Source organism: Pecten maximus, chromosome 3, assembly GCF_902652985.1.
Source record: "Pecten maximus chromosome 3, xPecMax1.1, whole genome shotgun sequence".
NCBI lineage: Eukaryota > Metazoa > Mollusca > Bivalvia > Pectinida > Pectinidae > Pecten > Pecten maximus.
The window spans coordinates 44,076,610-44,099,341 of record NC_047017.1 but is presented as its reverse complement, the minus strand read 5'-3'; the positions used below and the strand labels follow the sequence as shown (position 1 = coordinate 44,099,341).

General features: G+C 36.8%; 1 protein-coding gene across 1 annotated transcript in view; it reads left to right on the top strand.

The window, feature by feature from the left end:
- The window catches only part of LOC117324316 (ALK tyrosine kinase receptor-like), a 289,372-nt gene that overhangs the window by 229,595 nt on the left and 37,045 nt on the right, over positions 1-22,732 (top strand). Inside the window, 8 exon segments of the mRNA XM_033880102.1 lie at positions 17,016-17,175; positions 18,196-18,318; positions 19,211-19,364; positions 19,746-19,879; positions 19,881-19,934; positions 20,790-20,886; positions 21,091-21,243; positions 22,285-22,410. Coding sequence (XP_033735993.1) covers positions 17,016-17,175; positions 18,196-18,318; positions 19,211-19,364; positions 19,746-19,879; positions 19,881-19,934; positions 20,790-20,886; positions 21,091-21,243; positions 22,285-22,410 — 1,001 coding nt within the window.

The following is a 22,732-nucleotide window of genomic DNA, read 5'->3' as shown; positions in this document are numbered from 1 at the left end:
CAGTAAGAATTTTGCAGACTTCCTCTGACCCATCTCATGATATATTATTAGCCTCTGGGTGATTTGTGTTCCTTTTATACAGTAGTTAGGACATCTTTTTGCCCAAATTACTGAATTACTGAACTGAGCACCTTGCCAAATACAGTTGTCACAACAATTGATGAAGGTAAATTCATAATTCATATAACTTTCTCTTGTCTGATCGAAGTCTTCATTATCTTAATTTCGCCCGATATCTATTCTAGATGTCACCATTACCCTAAAGATTCAATTTCATTTCTCATTGCTGATAAAAACCATTATTCTGAATTATTGGTTTGTTCAGAAATGATTTGATACACTTTGACATTGGAACTTCATACTTTAAGTATGGGTTCACCTAGGTGAGGCAGTGTGTTGTGTATCAAAAGTAGGTCACCCTGGCCTACATTTTGACCTTTGGCAAGTATTTCAAAAGAAAAAGTTTGTCTGGACTCTATCTCCTACAATACTTCACTGAAACTTGGTGTATAGGTTCAACTTTAAACTGGCCACTTGACCATAAGTTTTTAGGTCACCTGAGACAAAGTCTCAGTTGACCTATTGTGATCGCATTTTGTCCGGCGTCGTCCGTCGTAAACAATTTACATTTTCAACTTCTTCTCAATTACCAATTACCAACCATCTTCTTGATAACCAAAAGGCCCAGAGACCCAAAATTTGGTCTGTAGCATGCTGGGATGAAGGGCTACCAAGTTTGCCCAAATGGATGACCTTGACCTTCATTCAAGGTCACATGGGTCAAGTATGCTAAAATCTTTAAATGACATCTTCTTGATAACCAAAAGGCCCAGAGACCCAATATGTGGTCTGTAGCATGCTGGGATGAAAGGCTACCAAGTTTGTTCAAACGGATGACCTTGACCTTCATTCAAGTTCACATTGGTCAAATATGCTAAAATCTTTAAATGACATCTTCTTGATAACCAAAAGGCCCAGAGACCCAATATTTGGTCTGTATATATATCAAATCTCAGGTAACCGTTAAGGCCCATGGGCCTCTTGTTTTTGTTAAGAATTGCTCCGTTAAATTCTTATACTAGCTTATCTCCCCCTAGTTTGAAACCTAGAATCAGACCTATCATAGAGACCAATATCATAAAGCTCAATTTTATTTATAATTTTAATATTTTAGAGACAGGGGGCCAGTCTAGTTCACCTTATATATTACAAATTTATTATCTGTGCATTCTTGGCATATAATGTCACATCTGACTGGGGACTATAATTTGGCAAATTGTCTTGTTTGCTTTAATTGTCCACTTTAGGCTTCTCATTGTACCCTATATCATGAACTGTGGTAATGTTGGTTCTGCCCCATGACTTTGCAATTGGTTATGTCATGCCAAAACCAGACATACTTGTATGATAAAGTAACGGTCAAGGTCACCATCTCTCACTTTCTGTTGTTATCGTCTCTTGTCAGTGTTGTCCTACTTTATTAATCTCAACTCCTTCCAAACCACTCGATGGAATCCCAACTCCTTCCAAACCACTCGATGGAATCTAACCTACTTCAAAACCACTCGATGGAATCTCAACTCCTTCCAAACCACTCAATGGAATCTCAAGTAACTCCTTCCAAACCACTCGATGGAATCTCAACTCCTTCCAAACCACTCGATGGAATCTCAACTCCTTCCAAACCACTCGATGGAATCTCAACTCCTTCCAAACCACTCGATGGAATCTCAACTCCTTCCAAACCACTCGATGGAATCTCAACTCCTTCCAAACCACTCGATGGAATCTCAACTCCTTCCAAACCACTCGATGGAATCTCAACTCCTTCCAAACCACTCGATGGAATCTCAACTCCTTCCAAACCACTCGATGGATTCTCAACTCCTTCCAAACCACTCGATGGAATCTAAACTCCTTCCAAACCACTCGATGGAATCTAAACTCCTTCCAAACCACTCGATGGAATCTCAACACCTTCCAAACCACTCGATGGAATTAGGCAAACTTAAAGGGTTTCTGAATGAGGGCATGTAGACGTGAAATGAAGTCCTTAGAGAGGTTTCTATTTCTGAGTCATCTAGTTGAACTGATGTCACTCAGCAGCTTGATGTTTCATTTCTTATCTAATGTTATGAAACCATCTGTAGTCAAAGACATTTAGTAACTCTTAACAAAAACAATTTTGCCGACCTAATATTACTTTACAGATGTTTTTTCTTAAAAGAACCATACAAATTAGCACTCAGACAGTAAATTGAGATGTGTTTTCCTTAATCATCACTTTGAGCTCATGTTTCAGCTTATTGATAATATAATGAATCATCCCTACATCTATAACAAGTATATTTCATGTCATTGGCCCTGCTTTTTTCTCTTGATACATTACCCTCCTAATAAAAATCCTGTAATTGATGTCTACAAATTTCATATCTATGTATATTGGTTTCGTTTTCACACCAATCAGCAGATTATTTCATTTGGAGTTCTCTCAAGTAAATTACCTATAAGTAGTATCCAGCCGATACAATCTTCTTTGTTATTGAAAAAACAAGAAAAATGAAATAGAGCCAAGTACTATTATTCCATTAATTAGGTAACTGACCTGACCGTAAATATCTTAATCTCCATTTTTTAAACTCATTGTTTTAGTCAGTGTTTATATATTGAGTTGAATTGCAAAATAAAAACAAAGATGTCCATGTAAATTCAACATTTTATTTAACAATAACACACAGCAACAACAACAATACACCATTCTAGTATAACACTGCCTCCAGGCACTGACCAAAAATGTCAGTTACAGAGAAGGCAGACGGCAGCCGGCATTGAGTACGGAGCTCCACACTGACGCGTACACGACAGTCACTTGAGTAATAAAGGAGGATTTTAATTTATCTAAGTAAAAAAGCAATGATTTTAATTTATCTAAGTAACAAAGGGGGATTCTAATTTATCTGAGTAATAAAGGGGGATTCTAATTTATCTGAGTAACAAAGGGGGATTCTAATTTATCTGAGTAACAAAGGGGGATTCTGATTTATATGAGTAACAAAAAGGGATTCTAATTTATCTGAGTTATAAAGGGGGATTCTAATTTAATTGAGTAACAAAGGAGAAATGAATTAGAAGTAGATTGAGCATCCATGAGTGTCTCTTCTGCTGAAGTCATAAGGATTACAACCTGGGTTGTGAAAAATAAGGATTAAGGGCAATTACGGTTCACTATGGTCCCTGCATGGTCTTCTGCTATACTGAACCAATGCCAGGCAATTTGTCTAAATGTTTCTGTGATGAGACAAATCCAGCAAATTATCATAGGGAAGAGTGCTGTACTATTTGAACGAAGTGGAACACAATACAGCTGAGTGACACACTGTTATGATTTAATCCCCACAACACTCTACTACCTGCCTCTCTCAACTCTCTTGACAAATAAATGTGTTAAAAGGAAACAATATCTCAGGCCTAGCTTTCAGCCAATCATTATCAGATGGTTAATTCATCCAATTTGTACCTCCATTCCATAAGCAATTGTTTTTACCACTCGATTAATTACGTCAGAGTTGTTGATGTTTTTTTCTCGAAACAAGATTATCAAGATTGTGCTTCAAGATGGTCACCAGTCACAATTTTTTATTTTACAGTTTGGTTTTGTTAACATCATTATTTCTCAGTTACTGCAGAAGGGAGGAATCTTAATGAAACCTTATTGATATGTTCAGTATGAATCCCATTGTTTTTCTAAATTAAAATTTGAAATTGGTCAGAGCTTTAAGATGGCTGCTTGTCATTGTTTTGAAACATGAAGTTCTGTTACCATTACTTGAACTATTTGATGTATATTTCAGTACCAGTTGCTCGTGCAAAATATTTTGTGTGCTATAGAAATTAAACATTCAGCAATGGGAGACTTGATTACTATACAAATCAGTGCAGCAGACTAAAGGATTAATTAACTGATGGTGTTTTGCCATAAACAGTGAACTCTCCAGCTAAACGATACACGCCTTTTGGGCCTCTTGTTAAATGTGGCCTGACATTAAAAAATATCAAAAGTGCTGCGAGTCTGATGACAGCCTCTTCTGCTTAATACCAGTATGATGCAAGCTGTGATTTTTATCGATTTTTGACATAATTTAATGTTCATTTAGCAGCACATGAAAAGACATTTGATTTGCTTTATTCAAAACATAAAAGCATAAAACAGCATGGAATAGTTTTTAGTTTTTTTTTCAACACCTTATAAGATCGTTAGTTTACATCCTTCTGATCTGCCCTTGATCATACCAATATGGTGAATTTTTAGCCCACCATGCATTATAAGCTCGTTTGATTAAGATATTATGAAACTATTTTTTTTTAAAGTTAGTGAGAATAGACAATGAGCTGGCTGACAAAATGTCTCTGGGTGAAACGTCAAGATCACAGTCTGTATCATTTTGCCGATGAACATTTGACCGATGATATTATGATGCAAAGTTGGTCACAATTATACAAGCAGTCAGCTGACAAATGGCAAGGTCACATTTTGTATCTTGTTGATAATGAACATTTTGTCCTGACATGATAAATCAAAGTTGTTCAGAATTAAACAAGGAGTCAACTGACCAAATGTTAAGGTCTTGGTGTAGAGGTCAAGGTCTCTGGGTCAGAAGCCAAGGTCACATTTTTATAGTGGAGATGTATTTAGGATTTAAATGAAACAAATTAAATGTAACAATAGTTTTTGATACAGGTACAGTAAAACTCTAATACAACGAACTCGGTTACATTGTAGGACGAATTTTCACGTATAACGAAATAGAAATTAATCCCCGACTGTAGCACTATATGATATAAGTAATGTAACCACTTGTACAGCGAAATTTATATAACGTATTTTTGTTCATAACGAACTAATTCTTGGGTCCCTTCATCTCTCTGTCTTAGTAAATAAGCACTCACATATCGAATCGCCAATCACCCGTAGACTTACCTGTACAAGGTTTGTTTACGCAGCCGTCGAAGGTCACGGCCAGCTTGCCCGGGTTCCCCAAGGGGATTTATTTGTGTGTTTACAGGTAAGCTCACATATATGCAGGTACATAACAGGTAAGTTTTGCCGGTACACGTTTTACATGTATAATGAAATAAATTGAATGAGTACTAATCAGTGTCGGGTGGTATATATGTCTTTGACTGTGTTGTGTCAGTGTAGATATGGCTTCGCCGTCGAGAAAGCTTAAGGTTTTAACATTGGAGACAAAATTTATGATAGTGACAGCTGTAGGAGAAGGGAAAAAATGAAAGAGAGACATCGCAGGTGACTTCGATATCCCTGCAAGTACTTTAAGTACTATTCTTAAGCACAAGGATGATATTATTACTCAGTATTCGTTATCGGCCTCACCAAGTCGAAAAAGTGAAAATGTATTTTTTTCTGTAATTAAAGAAACGTACAGTATAGGCTTTACACATAACAAATTTTTTATCAACTTTTATTCCCGTTCGTTTTATTTATACAACGAACTACTTGTATAACGAATTCAATTTCAAGGTCCCTTGGAGTTCGTTATAAACAAGTTTTACTGTATTTCTATTTCTGTTGGCCCAATAGATGTGTATGTGTATGATGTATATTTTGCTACCTTGCCACATGATTGGGTACCTGCTGACTTATCACCTAGCTTTATTTTTAATTCTTCTCTGAGATGTTTCTTAGATTTTAGGGCTTCCTTGTTATCAGATCATTAAAGTAGAGATTAAAAGATCATACATAGAACAAATAAAGATCATTCAATGGAGGGCGCCAAGATCCCTCTTGGATCTCTTGTATATATGACAACCATGACCCAAGCTTTATTTTAATAATCATCACAAATTGACCTAATTACACAAACTGTACAAAATGCGGGTAGAATAATTTAGCTAATCATGTTTGGCTGGCATTCTTGGACAGGTTGATGACTTTGATTAGTAGAATGTAGAATTTCTGCTGTGTTATCTAAAAGTTCAACTTAAATGATCCCAATATCCTTTATCTCACCTATGATCATCAAATGGTGGACTAACATAATTGCCCCTCATCCATGGTCCATCATCCAATGTCTTTCCCCTGGGTCTTGCTGAGTTTTGCCACTCAATTTTGAGTCTAAACAGGAAAACAAAATGGCTGCTAGGCAACCATCTTTGATTTTGACAGTTGCAGTTTTATTATTGTTATTTCTTGGGAAGTGCTGGAAGGATCATACTTTTCAAACCTCATCTGTATCTTCCCCCTTGGTCTGTTATAATTTATGCCTATTAAGGTAAACCAAATGGCCGACAGATGACCTGATCTTTGATTTTGACTGTTAAAGATTGTTATTGCTTACATTTTTGAGAAGTTCTGGAAGGATATTTCTCAAGCTTAAGATGTAGGTTCAATACGCAATTTCCATGCTCTGATTTGCGCTTTCTACAGAGAGTTATCAACCCTAAAATTTAGGAAGGTGTAAAATTGTTTTCACAGCAGGTTTGAGTTGCAGGGTTTTTGGGTCAAGGTCAAGTTCACTGTTACTTTTTTTAGCGGGGACTGATAGCAGACATATATTGCTGTAGTAATACCCAGCATGCGCCGCCTGTTTAGTATTGTCTTGTGTACCAGATTTTCAAGTTATTTAAATTGTTTAGTTCTCTGTATGTAACATGTCTGTATAACTGCATTTAAAGTAAAACTGAGACGTGTTACCCTGGTCTGAAATGCATCAACCTAATATCTCACTTCTACTGGGTCCCTACATCATATATTTACACTATATTATATTGTTTTAGCCCAATCAAGTGGCAGATTAGTAGTGGATTTTTAATTGTTTTGAAGAGCTCGCAAGGGAACTCGGAAACTGCATATTTGCCTTGGGCAGAGGTAGTAAATGTGCCCATTAGATTGTGAGTCAGTATCAGCAACTTTAGATGTCGACAGTTGGAAGTTTGCTTTTTAATTTGTATGCCTCAGAAATGTGATATGATATTAAACTGGGTCATATTGTGTCAGTTTTTGTAGCACCACATAAAATTACCTTGAAGGCAAAGATACTAGGTGCTTATAATGAGTCTACAAAATGTCTATAAAAGACAGGGACAGTTTTGTCAATGGTATATATATTGGATGTCTGGGTGCCAGGTGTTTGAATTGATTTGATCTGTTGCTGTCTGCCAATAGAGTATCTAACACCAGTTAATGTCACTGTTACTATAGGAATACAATTATCCATCACACTCACTTTAAATTGATCTTAACATATTTCAGATATATTTCAACAAATGGGATCAGAATCAAAATTGCACTTAATGTTTTAACATTGTTTGCAATTAATTCTATAGGTAGCAGTGTACAGTAGAAATGCCCAGCTCTGACAAATATGGCACATGTTTTAGATATGTAAACATAGCCAGTTAACCCTACATATAGCCTCTAATAAAGTATATATATTTATATCCCCGCAACGAAGTTAGGGGGGTATACTGGAATCAGGTTGTCTGTCCGTCCGTCCCTCCGTCCGTCCGTCCGTCCATCCGTCTGTAGACGCATTTTGTCCGGACAACTCCTCCTAAACCGATGGGCCGATTCCAATGAAACTTCACACACATATTAATGATCATGTGTAGATGTGCATGCCACTTTCTTTTTCTCAAAATTATGGTTGCTATGGCAACTGGTCACTATAAACAGGTTTTCTGATAAGAACCATAACTTTAAGTTTGTCCGGACAACTCCTCCTAAACCGAAGGGCCGATTTCAATGAAACTTCACACAAATATAGAGGACCATGTGTAGATGTGCATGCCTCTTTCTTTTTCTCAAAATTATGGTTGCTATGGCAACTGGTCACTATAAACAGGTTTTCTGATAAGAACCATAACTTTAAGTTTGTCCGGACAACTCCTCCTAAACCGAAGGGCCGATTTCAATGAAACTTCACAAAAATATAGAGGACTATGTGTAGATGTGCATGCCACTTTCTTTTTCTCAAAATTATGGTTGCTATGGCAACTGGTCACTATAAACAGGTTTTCTGATAAGAACCATAACTTTAAATTTGTCCGGACAACTCCTCCTAAACCGAAGGGCCGATTTCAATGAAACTTCACAAAAATATAGAGGACCATGTGTAGATGTGCATGCCACTTTCTTTTTCTCAAAATTATGGTTGCTATGGCAACTGGTCACTATAAACAGGTTTTCTGATAAGAACCATAACTTTAAATTTGTCCGGACAACTCCTCCTAAACCGAAGGGCCGATTTCAATGAAACTTCACAAAAATATAGAGGACCATGTGTAGATGTGCATCTCACTTTCTTTTTCTCAAAATTATGGTTGCTATGGCAACTGGTCACTATAAACAGGTTTTCTGATAAGAACCATAACTTTAAGTTTGTCCGGACAACTCCTCCTAAACCGAAGGGCTGATTTCAATGAAACTTCACAAAAATATAGAGGACCATTTGCAGATGTGCATGCCTCACTTTCTTTTTCTCAAAAATTAGGGTTGCTATGGCAACTGGTCACTGTATTACTGGGTTATCTTAGTTTGCCTCTAATTAACAGTTCCAATTCACCACTGACTCGTGTAGATTGCGGGGGTATTAGTCAGCCATCCTGGCGACAGTTCTAGTTGTAATCTGTACAACATTTGCAATTTTAATACAGCTCTGAAGGATAAGTAAACTGATATTTTCTGTGATTTTTAGAGCTGTGAATATCATGCATGGTAACAGCTTAAGAAATGCTAAAAATTGCAAAATATTATGATATTTGACCCAAAATGACACAATTCTCTACACAATTTTTTTTATGAAACCTATTTAAAATTAAATATCTCTATCCCAAAGACAGAATTAGTTTTGTTTTGACATATGTTGTAAATTAAGTGTTTCCGCTATCTTACCTTTTCTGTGGGCTTCCATTTTTCGCTGTAGGCAAAACTAAATTTCCTGTGCAAACACACTTTCGGAAAATCCGGAAATTTAAAATCCGAAACCAATTTAATAATTTTTGTTTTAACAAATGTGAAGCCTGTATGTACTACTTCATACTGAATATACAAATTATAGTGTACATTTATTTAAATGCCCATGGCCAGGCTGTCCTACTGTAGTGTGCTACCATATCAATCAATTTATCAACTTTAAACCAGAGATCTCTTACATTTTCAACCAATCTCTTTGAGGGTTATAGTATGCTTTGTAATCTTAATACATGGTTGTTTCCGTGAACAGCATTTTGTTTCAATATTTTTGCAAAAGTTATTGTCTTTTTGATATTCCATTTTTTTAATTTTGTTCATTCCAGTATTTGATTTTTGTCTGGAGGGCTTCCCTCCATTAGATTGTGGGCTATCATGGTCATATAGTCTTTGGTCAACCATGGTGGTATTGGCTATGGCCGTGATCAACCATGGTTGTATTGGCTTTTACCATGGCCGATTTATAGTCATATCAGGTTTAAACATGGTCAACCATGGTCGTATTGGCTTTGATCATGGTTGTATTGGCTTTGGCCATGGTCAACCATGGTCATATTGACTTTGGCCATGGTCAGCCATTGTCATATTGGCTCTAAAGATGGTCAGTCATGGTCATATTGACTTTAAAGATGGTCAACCATGATCATATTTGCTTTAGCTCAGTCATAGTCATATTGGCTTTGCACATGGTCAACCATGATCATATTGGCCATGGTTATATTGGCTTTGGCCATGGTCACCCATAGTCATATTGGCTTTCACCATTGTTATATTGGCTTTGGTCACGGTCAACCCTGATCATATTGGCTTTAAACATGGTGAACCATGATCATATTAGCTTTGCATGGCCATGGTCACCCATGGTCATATTGGCTTTGGCCATGGTTATATTGGCTTTGGCCATGGTCAACAATGGTCGTATTGGCTTTGGCAATGGTCAACCATGGTCATATTGGCTTTGGCCATGGTCATATTGGCTTTTGCCATGGTCAACAATGGTCTTATTGGCTTTGGCCATAGTTGAAGTGGCTTTGGCCATGGTCATCCCTGGTCATATATATATAGCCCATGGTCATATTGGCTTTTGCCATTGTTATATTGGCTTTGGCCATGGTCAGCCATGGTCATATTGGCTTTAAACATGGTCAACCATGCATGGTTATATTGGCTTTTGCCATGGTTATATTGGCTTTGGCCACGGTCAACCATGGTCATATTGGCTTTGGCCATGGTTATATTGGCTTTGGCCATGGTTAACCATGATGGTATTGTATTTTGCCACAGGTCAGTCATAGTCATAATGGTTTTGGGCATGGACAATCATGATCATATTAGCTTTAGCCATGGTTATATTGGCTTTAGCCATGATCGTATTGGCTTTGGCTCAGTCATAGTCATATTAGGTTTAAACATGGTCAACCATGGTCATATTGGCTTTGGCCATGGTCATATTGGCTTTGGCCATGGTCACCCATGGTCATATTGGCTTTGGCCATGGTCACCCATGGTCATATTGGCTTTGGCCAGGGTCACCCACGGTCATATTGGCTTTGGCCATGGTTATCCATGGTCATATTGGTTTTGGCCATGGTTAATCATTGTTGTATTGGCTTTGGCCATTGTCAAACATGGTCATATTGGCTTTAGTCATGGTCAACCATGGTCATATTGGCTTTGGCCATGGTCAACCATGGTCATATTGGCTTTTAAGATGGTCAGTCATGGTCATATTGACTTTAAAGATGGTCAACGATGGTCATATTGGCTTAGGCCATGGTCATATTGGCTTTAGCCATGGTCACCCATGGTTGTATTGGATTTGGCCATGGTCATTTTGGCTTTAAAGATGGTCAACGATGGTCATATTGGCTTAGGCCATGGTCACCCATGGTCATATTGGCTTTAGCCATGGTCACCCATGGTCATATTGGCTTTAGCCATGGTTATATTGGCTTTGGCAATGGCCAATCATGGTCATATTGGCTTTGGCCACGGTCATATTGGCTTTGGCAATGGTCATCCATGGTCATATTGGCTTTAGCCATGGTTATATTGGCTTTTGCCATGGTAAACCATGATGGTATTGGCTTTTGCCACTTAGGTCAGTCATGGTCATATTGTCTTTAGCCATGGTCATATTGGCTTTAGCCATGGTCATTCATGGTAGTATTGGCTTTGGCCATGGTCAACTATTGTTGTATTAGCTTTGGCCATCATGTCAGCCATGATCATATTGGCTTTGGCCATGGTTAATCATTGTTGTATTGGCTTTGGCCATTGTCAAACATGGTCATATTGGCTTTGGCCATGGTCAACGATGGTCATATTGGCTTTGGCCATGGTCAACGATGGTCATATTGGCTTTGGCCATGGTCAACCATGGTCATATTGGCTTTTAAGATGGTCAGTCATGGTCATATTGACTTTAAAGATGGTCAACGATGGTCATATTGGCTTAGGCTATGGTCAATCATGGTCATATTGGCTTTAGCCATGGTCACCCATGGTTGTATTGGATTTGGCCATGGTCATTTTGGCCTTAAAGATGGTCAACGATGGTCATATTGGATTTGGCAATAGTCAATCATGGTCATATTGCATGGCTTTATAACCATGGTCAGTCATTGTCATATTGGCTTTGGCCATGGTCAATCATAATCATATTGGCTTTAAACATGGTCAACCCTGGTCATATATATATAGGCTTTGACCACGGAAATCTATGGTCGTATTGTCTTATGGTATATTTTTTAGCTTTATTTTTTTACAGGGTTTAATATTTAGACATTTTCTAGTTTACTATATGGCCCTCTTATACATATATGTACAGACATGATAAGGCAGTATCATGTTACAATTATCATGAATACAAACTTAAGCTGAACATATACACAACTGTTTAGGTTGAAAAATGTACTAATTAAAGGAAAGATTATCTTTCCATCTGGTGCTGATTTACCTGAAAATAAGTCAATGATTTTTTATTCCAAATTGCCTCGTTACAAATTACTTGGTGACAGCTTGCTGTTTAAGAATTTTAAAAGTGAGAACTGCTTTTCTAAACTGGTAAAAATCAGATAAAGGCATCCATCTGAGACTGTTTAACAGAGTTACAAGCAGTAATTAAATATCTTTGAAATTCAATAAAATCGTGGCAAGGTCGTTTTTGCAGCGTAAAAAACTTCTCAGTGTACATTTTATTGCTAGGGATACACCACACACTTATACAATACATAAAACATGGAAAGACAATGATAGACTTTTAGTGGTTACCTCAAGTGTAGATTTTCCACAGCTTTAGGGGAAATCAATTTTTTTTCTGAGCAACAATTTGTGCATGATTATTGTACAAGTTAAAGGTAAAACTCAAAGATGTTTTGATATTATGTTAAATTATTTCATTAGTAATCATTTATTTTAAGTGGTATCTAATTTTTCATTACCTACCAATTATGTTTGATTTAATTGGTCTCAGCAAAAGACAAGTTGAGGTCTGAAAATACTGATATAGATAAAGGTAAATTATCAAAAACTTCAATACAGTAGATAATTAATAAAAACAAAAGGAAGCAAAGAATATTGTCTCAGTATTAACTATGGACATAGATAATATGATATACAAAACACAGCTGTTCACCACACAGAAAGTCTATCAGCCAGAAACTGGGCTTGACCACTCATCATTGAGGCCACTTTAAGGGATAATATAGGTTAATTTGTAACCAACTTTATTGTGACCTGATCTGGTAGTTAGATATAAATCTCCAGAAAATATTATTAAAACAATTAAGAATTCATTTTACAATGATTTTCTGAAATATTTGAGTAAGTCATACCATAGATCTAATTTAAGCTGGCACAATTGATAAGCCTCTGCTATACTCCAACTATATAGATCAATGAAAAGCCACATCAGACTAGTTTGAATTTGGAGTTTTGTTACTGCACGGACATTCAGATTTTCATCTTTGCAGATTGCTTTAATTACAATTTATCAAAACTTTTTAGAAATTGCATTTTCATTTATTTTGGACATTCTGAATAAGAAAATTGTTAGTGCAACATAGCAGCATTTGCATGTTGAAAGTAATGTAAATAAGTATAAGTTGCAATATAGACAGCTGTAGTCTTTAAGCTATGTCAACAACAAATGGTAGTTTAGGTCAGATGTCAAAAAAGGCTAGTGTGGCTATACATTGTGTATCCAATATTTATCACAATTTACAACAAATCACTTTGACACAATCATTAGCTACAACATTGTCACAGCTATTCACAGAAGGCCTCTCATTTCTGTAAGGGCAACCATGGTTAACCAGGCATAGCCATTTACCATGATTGACCATGGTCATTTACCATGATTGACCATGGTCATTTACCAATGTTGGCCATGGTTGACCATGGTTGACCATATTGATTTTGGCAAAGATGTAAATTACCATGGCCATGGTATTCCATGATCTAACATGGTTGACTCTGGTTATAAACTGATTGGTTGATTGATGGGCTTAACGTCCTTGTTCGGTTATAACCGAGCCTGGGACACTGGTTATAAGCTAGTCATTTTGTCTGGGCTGTGAAGATCCCTAATGGAATCTTGTTCTTCTTGGCATGGAAAATTAAAACATCATACCAAGATGGCTGTGCCCATGTGTCATGGTTTTTGTATGTGAATTCTTGCCTTATCAGCCAAAGAGCACATAAAACAAGAATTTTGATTGATCAGATTTTCTGGAAAATTTTCATTGTAACCAATCAGATCACTGGATTAGTTTCATGAATGAGTTATGATTACTACACTTTTTGTGAAGTGTTCCCATGTGATCAGTTTGGGCTATGAGAAGACAAACTGACCAGCTTATATATGACTTGGGTTTACTGATGATGATGTCAGCAGTTCTGGAAAGACAAAGGACTTCAACCAAAACCCCTGGAGGTATTTAACGTATATCAGCAATTACTTGATTTTGATTTCCATCTGTTCTAAATCTGTAGAGTAATTGCTATTTAAACTGACTATCTTGGGAGGGTTAAATTTTATTGAAGAAATATATCAAAATCTTTGTATGATAAACAAAGCATTTTACCAATCAAACAATGCATCTGTGTATAATAAAAGAAAGCCCAAAGAGAAAAATAAGAAAAATAAATGTAATTTAATCAAACATTAGCCTTGAGCTTATGTCTCTTTACAGGACTACAGCTTTCATAAGTCATTGTAATGTTGGATTAGTTTAAATGAAATTCAGGGATCAAAATGTCATTTAAAGCTCAACTGTTGTGTTCTCCATCCATCAGTGTGTACAATATGAATAATTCGCCATCACAAAGCTTTTAGAAATGATCTAGGTTTAATGAGCTTCCTATGAATGTTGAACTTACAGCTATAACCTTGGCCAGGTAATTCATGATCAAAAGAAATGTCAAATGACCTCCCATTTGCTGTTCCCCATCCTCAGAAAAGTTGCAGGGATGTAGCCATAGGTCTTTCAGTAATCACTTACTATCTGCAATGCAGGTTCATCTTCAGAAAATATCTTGCTGAAAATGTTAGACAACATGACTTAAGTGGAATCAGAATATATGTTGCTATCCGACCATGAAACATTGCGTACATTGTCAAGGTTTTGAAAATTGACTAAATAATAATCAGGAGTTTCATTTGTGTGCGGCACTACTGACTGTCACTTTCAAAGCGTGGGTGACCCTTAATCGCTGTATTATAAAGGTTAGTCTATTTAACCAACTGGAGAAAACATCTATTAGATTTGTTGTTTCTTATTCTTCTTAGAAATTGTGTGGGTTCTTAATCTCTTGATTGGAAGCAATATGACCATTGTCTTTATTGTACAATATAGGCCATAGTATGAAAGTGCTATTGCAACATTTTCAAGGTCAAAAGCCTAATATGGCCCCCATGACATCATAATTGAAAATGTATAAATGGCTAGAACTCTAAAAAAAAAATGTTTTTGCAGCTTTCATGCAATTATATCATTTGTAGATATTTTCTTTGCATGGTGCTTAATTTTCCCTATGACATATCTTTTACAAAAAAGGTCAGATAAAAATCCTCGCTAATGGGTCAATTAATTAGGGCACCTGAAACTTGTTTTTCAATATTTTGTAAAAAGTCTTTATTTAATTGATGCAGTATGTCATCACAATGAATTGGATGTCTTCACTTACTGTATTCCATTTTGAATATTTCCTTTGATCATTTTGAAATGACCACAATATGATCAAACTTATTTTCTCCAGTAAAAACATTTTTTCATTTATTTAAAGTATAAAAGTTTCCTCAGATTGTCTTTCGATTTTGATTATTATTTTGACTCTTTGAAAAAAACAAAAATAGCTGTGATAATGTCATATTTGTTTTAACGTTAATGACAATAATTCAGTGTCTAAAAATTCTTTATTTAATATGGTCTCCTTCTCTATTACCAAGAGGCCCAATACAATGATATTTTGTTAGTAGCATGCTGATATCAATTGCTTTGTTTGCAATAAAGCAAATTTTTTCTTAGTTCTACAAGGTCTTGGGTCTTGATAATTATAGTAAGGTGATCACTAATGGGTTATCAAAAACTGGTAAAAAACATGTTGTGATAGATTTGTGCATATCTAGTTCTTCACGTTTCATCTTTGAAAGTATAAAGCCTTAAGGTAAGCGGTTGAAAGCTGGTGAAAAGCCCTTCAAGTTGTTAGCCAGCTATTTCTTTACTAGCGGCAAAAAGAAACACAATTAAGTTTTTCTTATATAACTTTTTTATATAACATCTAAATTCATTTGAATTTCACACTGAGCTTCCTCAGTGTGCTGGGAAAATGTGTTCTTCAGTTTAAATTCAGTCGACAGTGATCCTGCTCGACACTTTTTGATTTAACAATTTTTCAAGAAGGCGTGTATCCCGGGTACTCTTGTACCATATGTGCTGCTATTCATTACAAATTGAACACTGGAACAGTACAGATCATTTACACATTTCTTTTTGATGCTGTTGTACAGATAAATGCTGCAATTGAGTGAAGTCGATTGGGGTAGGGTATTTGCAACATCATGTAGCCCAGCAATGTAGTGTATATGGGACACCAATACCCCATTTAGTTGGTCGTCTCAGAGCCACCGGAAGATAAGTTATTCATCCCAGGAGCATATGCACACACATTACGTCACGACGTCATGATACAGACATAAGCCTCTCACACCTCTGTAACTGACTTCGGACAACAACGGAGACGGCACGTTATGTCGTTGGCACTCATGGTCGGCCAGTTTGTCCAAGAACATTTAGGAATCCGTTGCGGGAGTTTCTTTTCAGGTCACAATATTCCTATGTTTGTCATCCATTTATGCTGCTTGCACATCAGTTTCGTTTGGCCCATTGGAGACATATGTTGGTCACTGACAAGTCTCGCTTTTTCGATGTCGCGATATTCTGACGCTTGCATAATGGCGACAGATTCGGGAAGGTTCTTTTAAGCAGTAAGGGCAGGGATATCTCAAGGCAAGGAAACACCTCTTATATGGTCAACATCCCATATAATGTTGCTCAATTCGCTCAGGCCTTTATTCAGGAGTTGAATAATATACCTCAAAGGGCAATTAACACCTTGATTGGGTGACGAACAATCAGTTTTGTTCAAATAAATGACCTTGAAACTGAAAATATTTTAAGGTCACAGGAGTGTTGTGTGTTAATGTTTGCAGTACATCTAACCTCATGGTCTATATCAATAAGCTAGTTCTGCTCCATTTTCTTTTCTTATTCCTTTTGAATTTTTAGCGTTATACTCCTGAATGACTGATCAGATTTCAGCTTAGTTTGTTTTGAAGCATCACAGTATGACATAATGTCATATCATAATTAGCAAATTGGAGAGTACCAAATCCCAGCATAATCAAAGTTAGCAGGACTGAAACCATTGAGGGATTGATGAACCCAAATGACCTTGTATCTTTCATAGTATCACAGCCATTAACTGACTGTTTAAATGAGAACTCCACCCTGGTATGTTGTAGGATCACAGCTATTGGAGCAGCAGGGGGCATTGGAGTGAAGAGTGATGTCCAATCTAAGTTAAAGGGAGGCTATGTATCAGGACGATATAATCTGACGGCTGGGGAACATTTGTACATCCTAGTAGGACAAGAGGGTACCAATGCTTGTAGCAGCCAGATGGTAAGCACATAATGTACATGTAACATAATTTTCAATACAGTATACAAATTGCATTTCCAGGTATAAAATCTAGTTCATATTTATTACGATACTGCTATACACCCATTTTTAAATGCTGTGAGATGGCCACCAGTTAATAGGCTCCCTGATCTTAGATATAAGTCACTTGCTCAGGGTCCCTGACCTTAGATATAGGTTACTATAGCTCCAAGCCGACCTTAGACATAGGTTACTTACCGGTGAAGCAGGCTATTCTTTCCCCCCTGCTGAAAGTTTCCCTGGGGAAACAATTGGCTAGCTGATTGTGTCCTCGGGTGAACTTTTACAGGGGGAAACAATTGACTCATACACCGGTATTTGCTTATGGTTCCTGGTCTTAGATATAGGTCACCGGCAGGAATGTCACTTTATTTGGGCTTCTGATACTAGGTATAGACCACATACAGGTAGGTCACTTTCTTAGGGTGCTTAACCTTAGATATAGGCCACCTGCAGGTAGGCTTATTGTTCACTTGCTGAAAGCCCCTGAACTTAAGATATATATAGGTCACTTAAGATTCCTGACCTTGAGGTCACTTGCATGTATGTGACCTGTTTAGGCTCCCTGGCTGAGGTTCCTTGACCTTGGATGGAGGTCACTTGCTTAGGCTACCTGGCATTAGATATTGGTCAGTGGCTTAGGTTCCTTGACCTTGAATGTAGGTCACTTACTTTAAGGATCCCTGACCTTAAGGTTAACTGACAACAAGAACAATTAGGAAGCTATGATTGAGTATTCATTTTATAATGATGTTATGGAAACTGTTTTAGATGGTGAATAAACAGTAAATATTAATCTATTAAATCGTTGATATATGACCAAGTGAATTTTAAACTGTTTACGTTATACATTTAATATAGATATGTGATAATAGTTCGATTAAATGCTACAAATTATTTTCATATTGACAAAATATGTATTTTGATAAAGAAATTAGTTTGGAGTTATTTTCATATTGGCTCTTGACTGATACTTTGCAGGTTTCTGAAAAGGTGAATGATATATGTAGAGAAGGGAAACCTGACACAGAAAACGAAGAGGATTTTTTTTATGAAAATGGAGGAGGGGCAGGAGGAGGAGGTGGAGCTTCATTTGTGTTCAAGGTCAATATTTTAACTTTTCAAGGTCAATATTGTAACTTTTCCAGGCAGCCCCGTAATGTCAAAAAATGATGATTTTCCTTTAGTTGGACGTGATCAAGAACATTTCAACAACAAAAAATGTCTATTGAGTATGTAGACATCTACTTACTTACTTGTTTAATGCATGACGATGAGTCTACCTTCAAGCTCCTCTGGGATGTTTTCCTTGCTGATAAATATCTGGGCCACCACTTAGACCTCCATCTTGAAAAAAAATTCATGTTACTGGGATCTGCAATCCCATTGGTTAAGGACATCAAGGTCAATAAAAGCAGACCAACCAAGTCTATGTCTTCAGACTTCTCATTTGAGATGTATTTAGGTTTTAAGCTCACCTGGTTTGCTGAGTCTATCATGCCATGCAGTGGCGTTCATTGTCTGTCCATCAAATTTTCCTAAACATCAATACTAGTTCTGAACAACTAAATGGATTCCTGGGGTAAGGGGATGAATTTTGCATAAATGATGAAATGGTGAGTTTAGTATGGGTAATATGTAGGGTTAACTGGCTATGTTGAAATATCGAAAACATGTGCCTTATTTTTCAGAATTGGGTATTTTACTGTACACTGCTGGAAATAGAGGGATATTCTTGGTAATGAGGAACTCGATTGATTTTACATAAATTATTGTCCTTTACACTTTGAATTTTGCCCCTTTGAACTTATGGTAGCTTATTACTATGGGGGCTGATGACGGACCTTTGAACTAATGGTAGCTTATAACTATGGGGGCTGATGACGGAGGATATTTACTCCTTCAGCAATACTGTGTATGCTTATTTCTACAATAATATCTTTAACAAACATTATGTTATCTTATATTAAAATGATTGGTTGTGTTCCTTCCTCAGAAAGACAGCAGTTCAGAACAGTTCTTGCCATTAATTGTGGCTGGTGGAGGTGGAGGACTGGCATACAGATCAAATTCGTCACAGGATAATCTTCAGGGTGTAAGGCTAGATTCCGGGCCCTCTATGTGTGGCAGTACTAACCCAAAAGGGGCTGGTAAGTTTGGAATAAAATACTTTACAAATGGATTTTATTGAAACCCATGGCCATCAGACAATTATCAATAAAGGAAATGGAGTTGTGAAATAAAATCTTGACTGCATTATTACTCCATCATTACTGATGGGATCTTTCTGAAGTTATCTTGCCTAGCTATTCAGGACACAGTTTGTTACTAAGATGGATTAAAAAAAAGAATTCATGTTGTTATTTTATCATATGCTCTGTTACAATTAATGCTTGTATAGATGCTTGTTGATATTTTATAAATGTTTTTGTTTTTAGAAAATCAATAGCGTGCCTTATCTAATTGGATACCAATTTAATTTAGAGTTTTAATGTGATATATAATAATACAGTTTTACATTTGTTACCTAGGGGGTGGTGGTGGATGGAGTTGTAATAACACAAATGCCTACCCACAGGCTGGTCAGCCCCTTCTACGTGGGGCTCTCGGGGGCAGATCTTGCAACAAATCCATCAATTCACTTAATTGGAACACTCCTGGAGGATTTGGTGGTGGAGGAGGGGCGTGTGCCTCTGGAGGTGGTGGGGGTGGATACTCAGGTGAGATCACATTTGTAGCTCACATCTTTTTAGGTCACTTGAGCAAAAGTCCAAAGTGACCTATTCTTATTGCCTTTTGTCCATGTTGCATCATCCAATTTGCATCATCTGTTAATTATCCATTCATAAACAATATACATTTTTTACTTCTCAATAACCAAGAGGCCTAGTGACCTAATATTGGGACTATAACGTGCTGGAGTGAAGGGCTATCAAAATTGTTCAAATAAATGACCTTGACCTTCATTCAAGGTCACAGGGGTCAAATATGCCTAAATCTTTAAACAACGTCTTCCTATTAAGCAGGAGGTCTAGGGATATTATATTGGGCCTGTAGCATGCTGGAATGAAGGGCTATCAAGATTGTTCAAGTGAATGACCTTGACCTTCCTTCAAGGTATGGTTTCGAGAATCAACGCACTTAGAAACCTGATTTTTTTTGCCTGCAGCATGCTTGGGTTACTAACAAGATTGACTTCAAATTCAAAGTCACGAGAATCAAATCTGCCAAAATACATCAAAACTCAGGTGATCAGATATAAGGCTAATGGGCCTCTTGTTTTCTTTCTTTTTCCCTTTATTATTATTATCATTATTTTCAAATGACTTCTACAATGTGATAAACCTATAAGGCCCAAGTCATGATACTTTGCATGTGGTTGATATTGGAACAAGACTTTAAAATGTTTTACATGACTTTTTAAATTTTACATCAAGTTACAGCATGTATCAATTCATATTCTGGTATTAATAGTGAGAGGCAATGGTTTCTAAAGAGCTCAGTGGTCAGGAAGATGATGCTTCTAATGCGTTATTAAATACCTGCAGTATATTTATGCAATACTTTATTTTCAGGTGGAAATGTGTCCCTACAGGATGCTTTTGAGCACAGTGGAAGTGGAGGGGACCTCCTACTATCACCCTGATACCCTCTCACCTGAAATACACCCAGGTAGGTTCCACACTTAATTACAGGGTTAAAGGTCAAGTTGGGAGACATTCATTTACCTGATCTTGAACTGGTCTCATTAACAAAAATGGTGTTGTGTGTAAGGTTTCCAGAAAGATAGTTTAATGTGAGAATGTATTGTTTGTGTGCCAGCTATGGGTATTTTTGGATAAATAGTTAAATGAGGATGTATGATTTGTGTACCAGGCGTGGGACAAAGCTATGGTCTGGTGGAAGTGACCTTGCTGATGAACTGTCGCTGCCAGTACTGGTGTAACATCACCGACTTTGACAAGAGGAAGTACACCTGTAAATGTAAAGAGGAGCAGCAGCTGGCCCCAGACCTCCACAACTGTCTAGGTAAAGTTTGATGACATGCCAAACTACAGCAATTTTTCTATCTTTAAATTTTTAGCTTAACACCTACCTGAAGCTTAGTCAATCTTAGCTGAACACCTACCCAAAGCTTAGTCAAATTTTAGCTTAACACCTTCCCAAAGCTTAGTAAAATTTTAGCTTAACACCTAACCAAAGCTTAGTCAAATTTTAGCTTAACACCTACCCAAAGCTTAGTAAAATTTTAGCTTAACACCTACCCAAAGCTTAGTAAAATTTTAGCTTAGCACCTACCTAAAGCTTAGTCAAATCTTAGCTTAATACCTTACCAAAGCTTAGTCAATCTTAGCTGAACACCTACCCAAAGCTTAGTCAAATTTTAGCTGAACACCTAACCGAAGCTTAGTCAATCTTAGCTAAACACCTACCCAAAGCTTAGTCAATCTTAGCTAAACACCTACCCAAAGCTTAGTCAAATTTTAGCTGAACACCTACCCAAAGCTTAGTCAATCTTAGCTAAACACCTACCCAAAGCTTAGTCAATCTTAGCTAAACACCTACCCAAAGCTTAGTCAAATTTTAGCTGAACACCTACCCAAAGCTTAGTCAATCTTAGCTAAACACCTACCCAAAGCTTAGTCAAATTTTAGCTTAACACCTAACCGAAGCTTAGTCAATCTTAGCTAAACACCTACCCAAAGCTTAGTCAATCTTAGCTAAACACCTACCCAAAGCTTAGTCAAATTTTAGCTGAACACCTACCCAAAGCTTAGTCAAATTTTAGCTGAACACCTACCCAAAGCTTAGTCAAATTTTAGCGGAACACCTACCCAAAGCTTAGTCAAATTTTAACTGAACACCTACCCAAAGCTTAGTCAAATTTTAGCTGAACACCTACCCAAAGCTTAGTCAAATTTTAGCGGAACACCTACCCAAAGCTTAGTGGACAACATTTGAAGAACCAAGAGAACATAAGTCATAATATCAAGTATTGTTCTTTATATAAAACCCAACAACCACGTCTTATGTATTCAAGATGCAGAATTATATTACCTTTTTATTTAGCAGAGGGCAACAAGAGTGAGCAGAAGGCAGCAGAAGATGATGGATTAGAACTAAGATATATTGTCATAATAGCATTAGGATCAACATGCATGCTCCTGGTAGTTTCCTCAACCATGGTCTGTCTGTGTAAGTATAGTGCTTAGGGTACATTCCAATTAAAAAAAAAATTCGAACTGATATTTTCTTTTAATGATTAAAGTTGTTAGTCCGATAGTAATAGTACTTGTCCCAAAAATTACTAAAAACTAACACCCTTGGTGGTGGATCCTTTTTCATTTTCCGGAATTTAGATATTGAAATAAACAATAAATAAAAAAAATGTTGGATATATTTAGAAACTTGTTATATATACTTATTATATTGACAGTTCTGTACAATATCACTTCGTAAGTGAAAAACAACCAATTCCATTCCATAAATGCTGATGAAATAAGAAATTGTAACATAA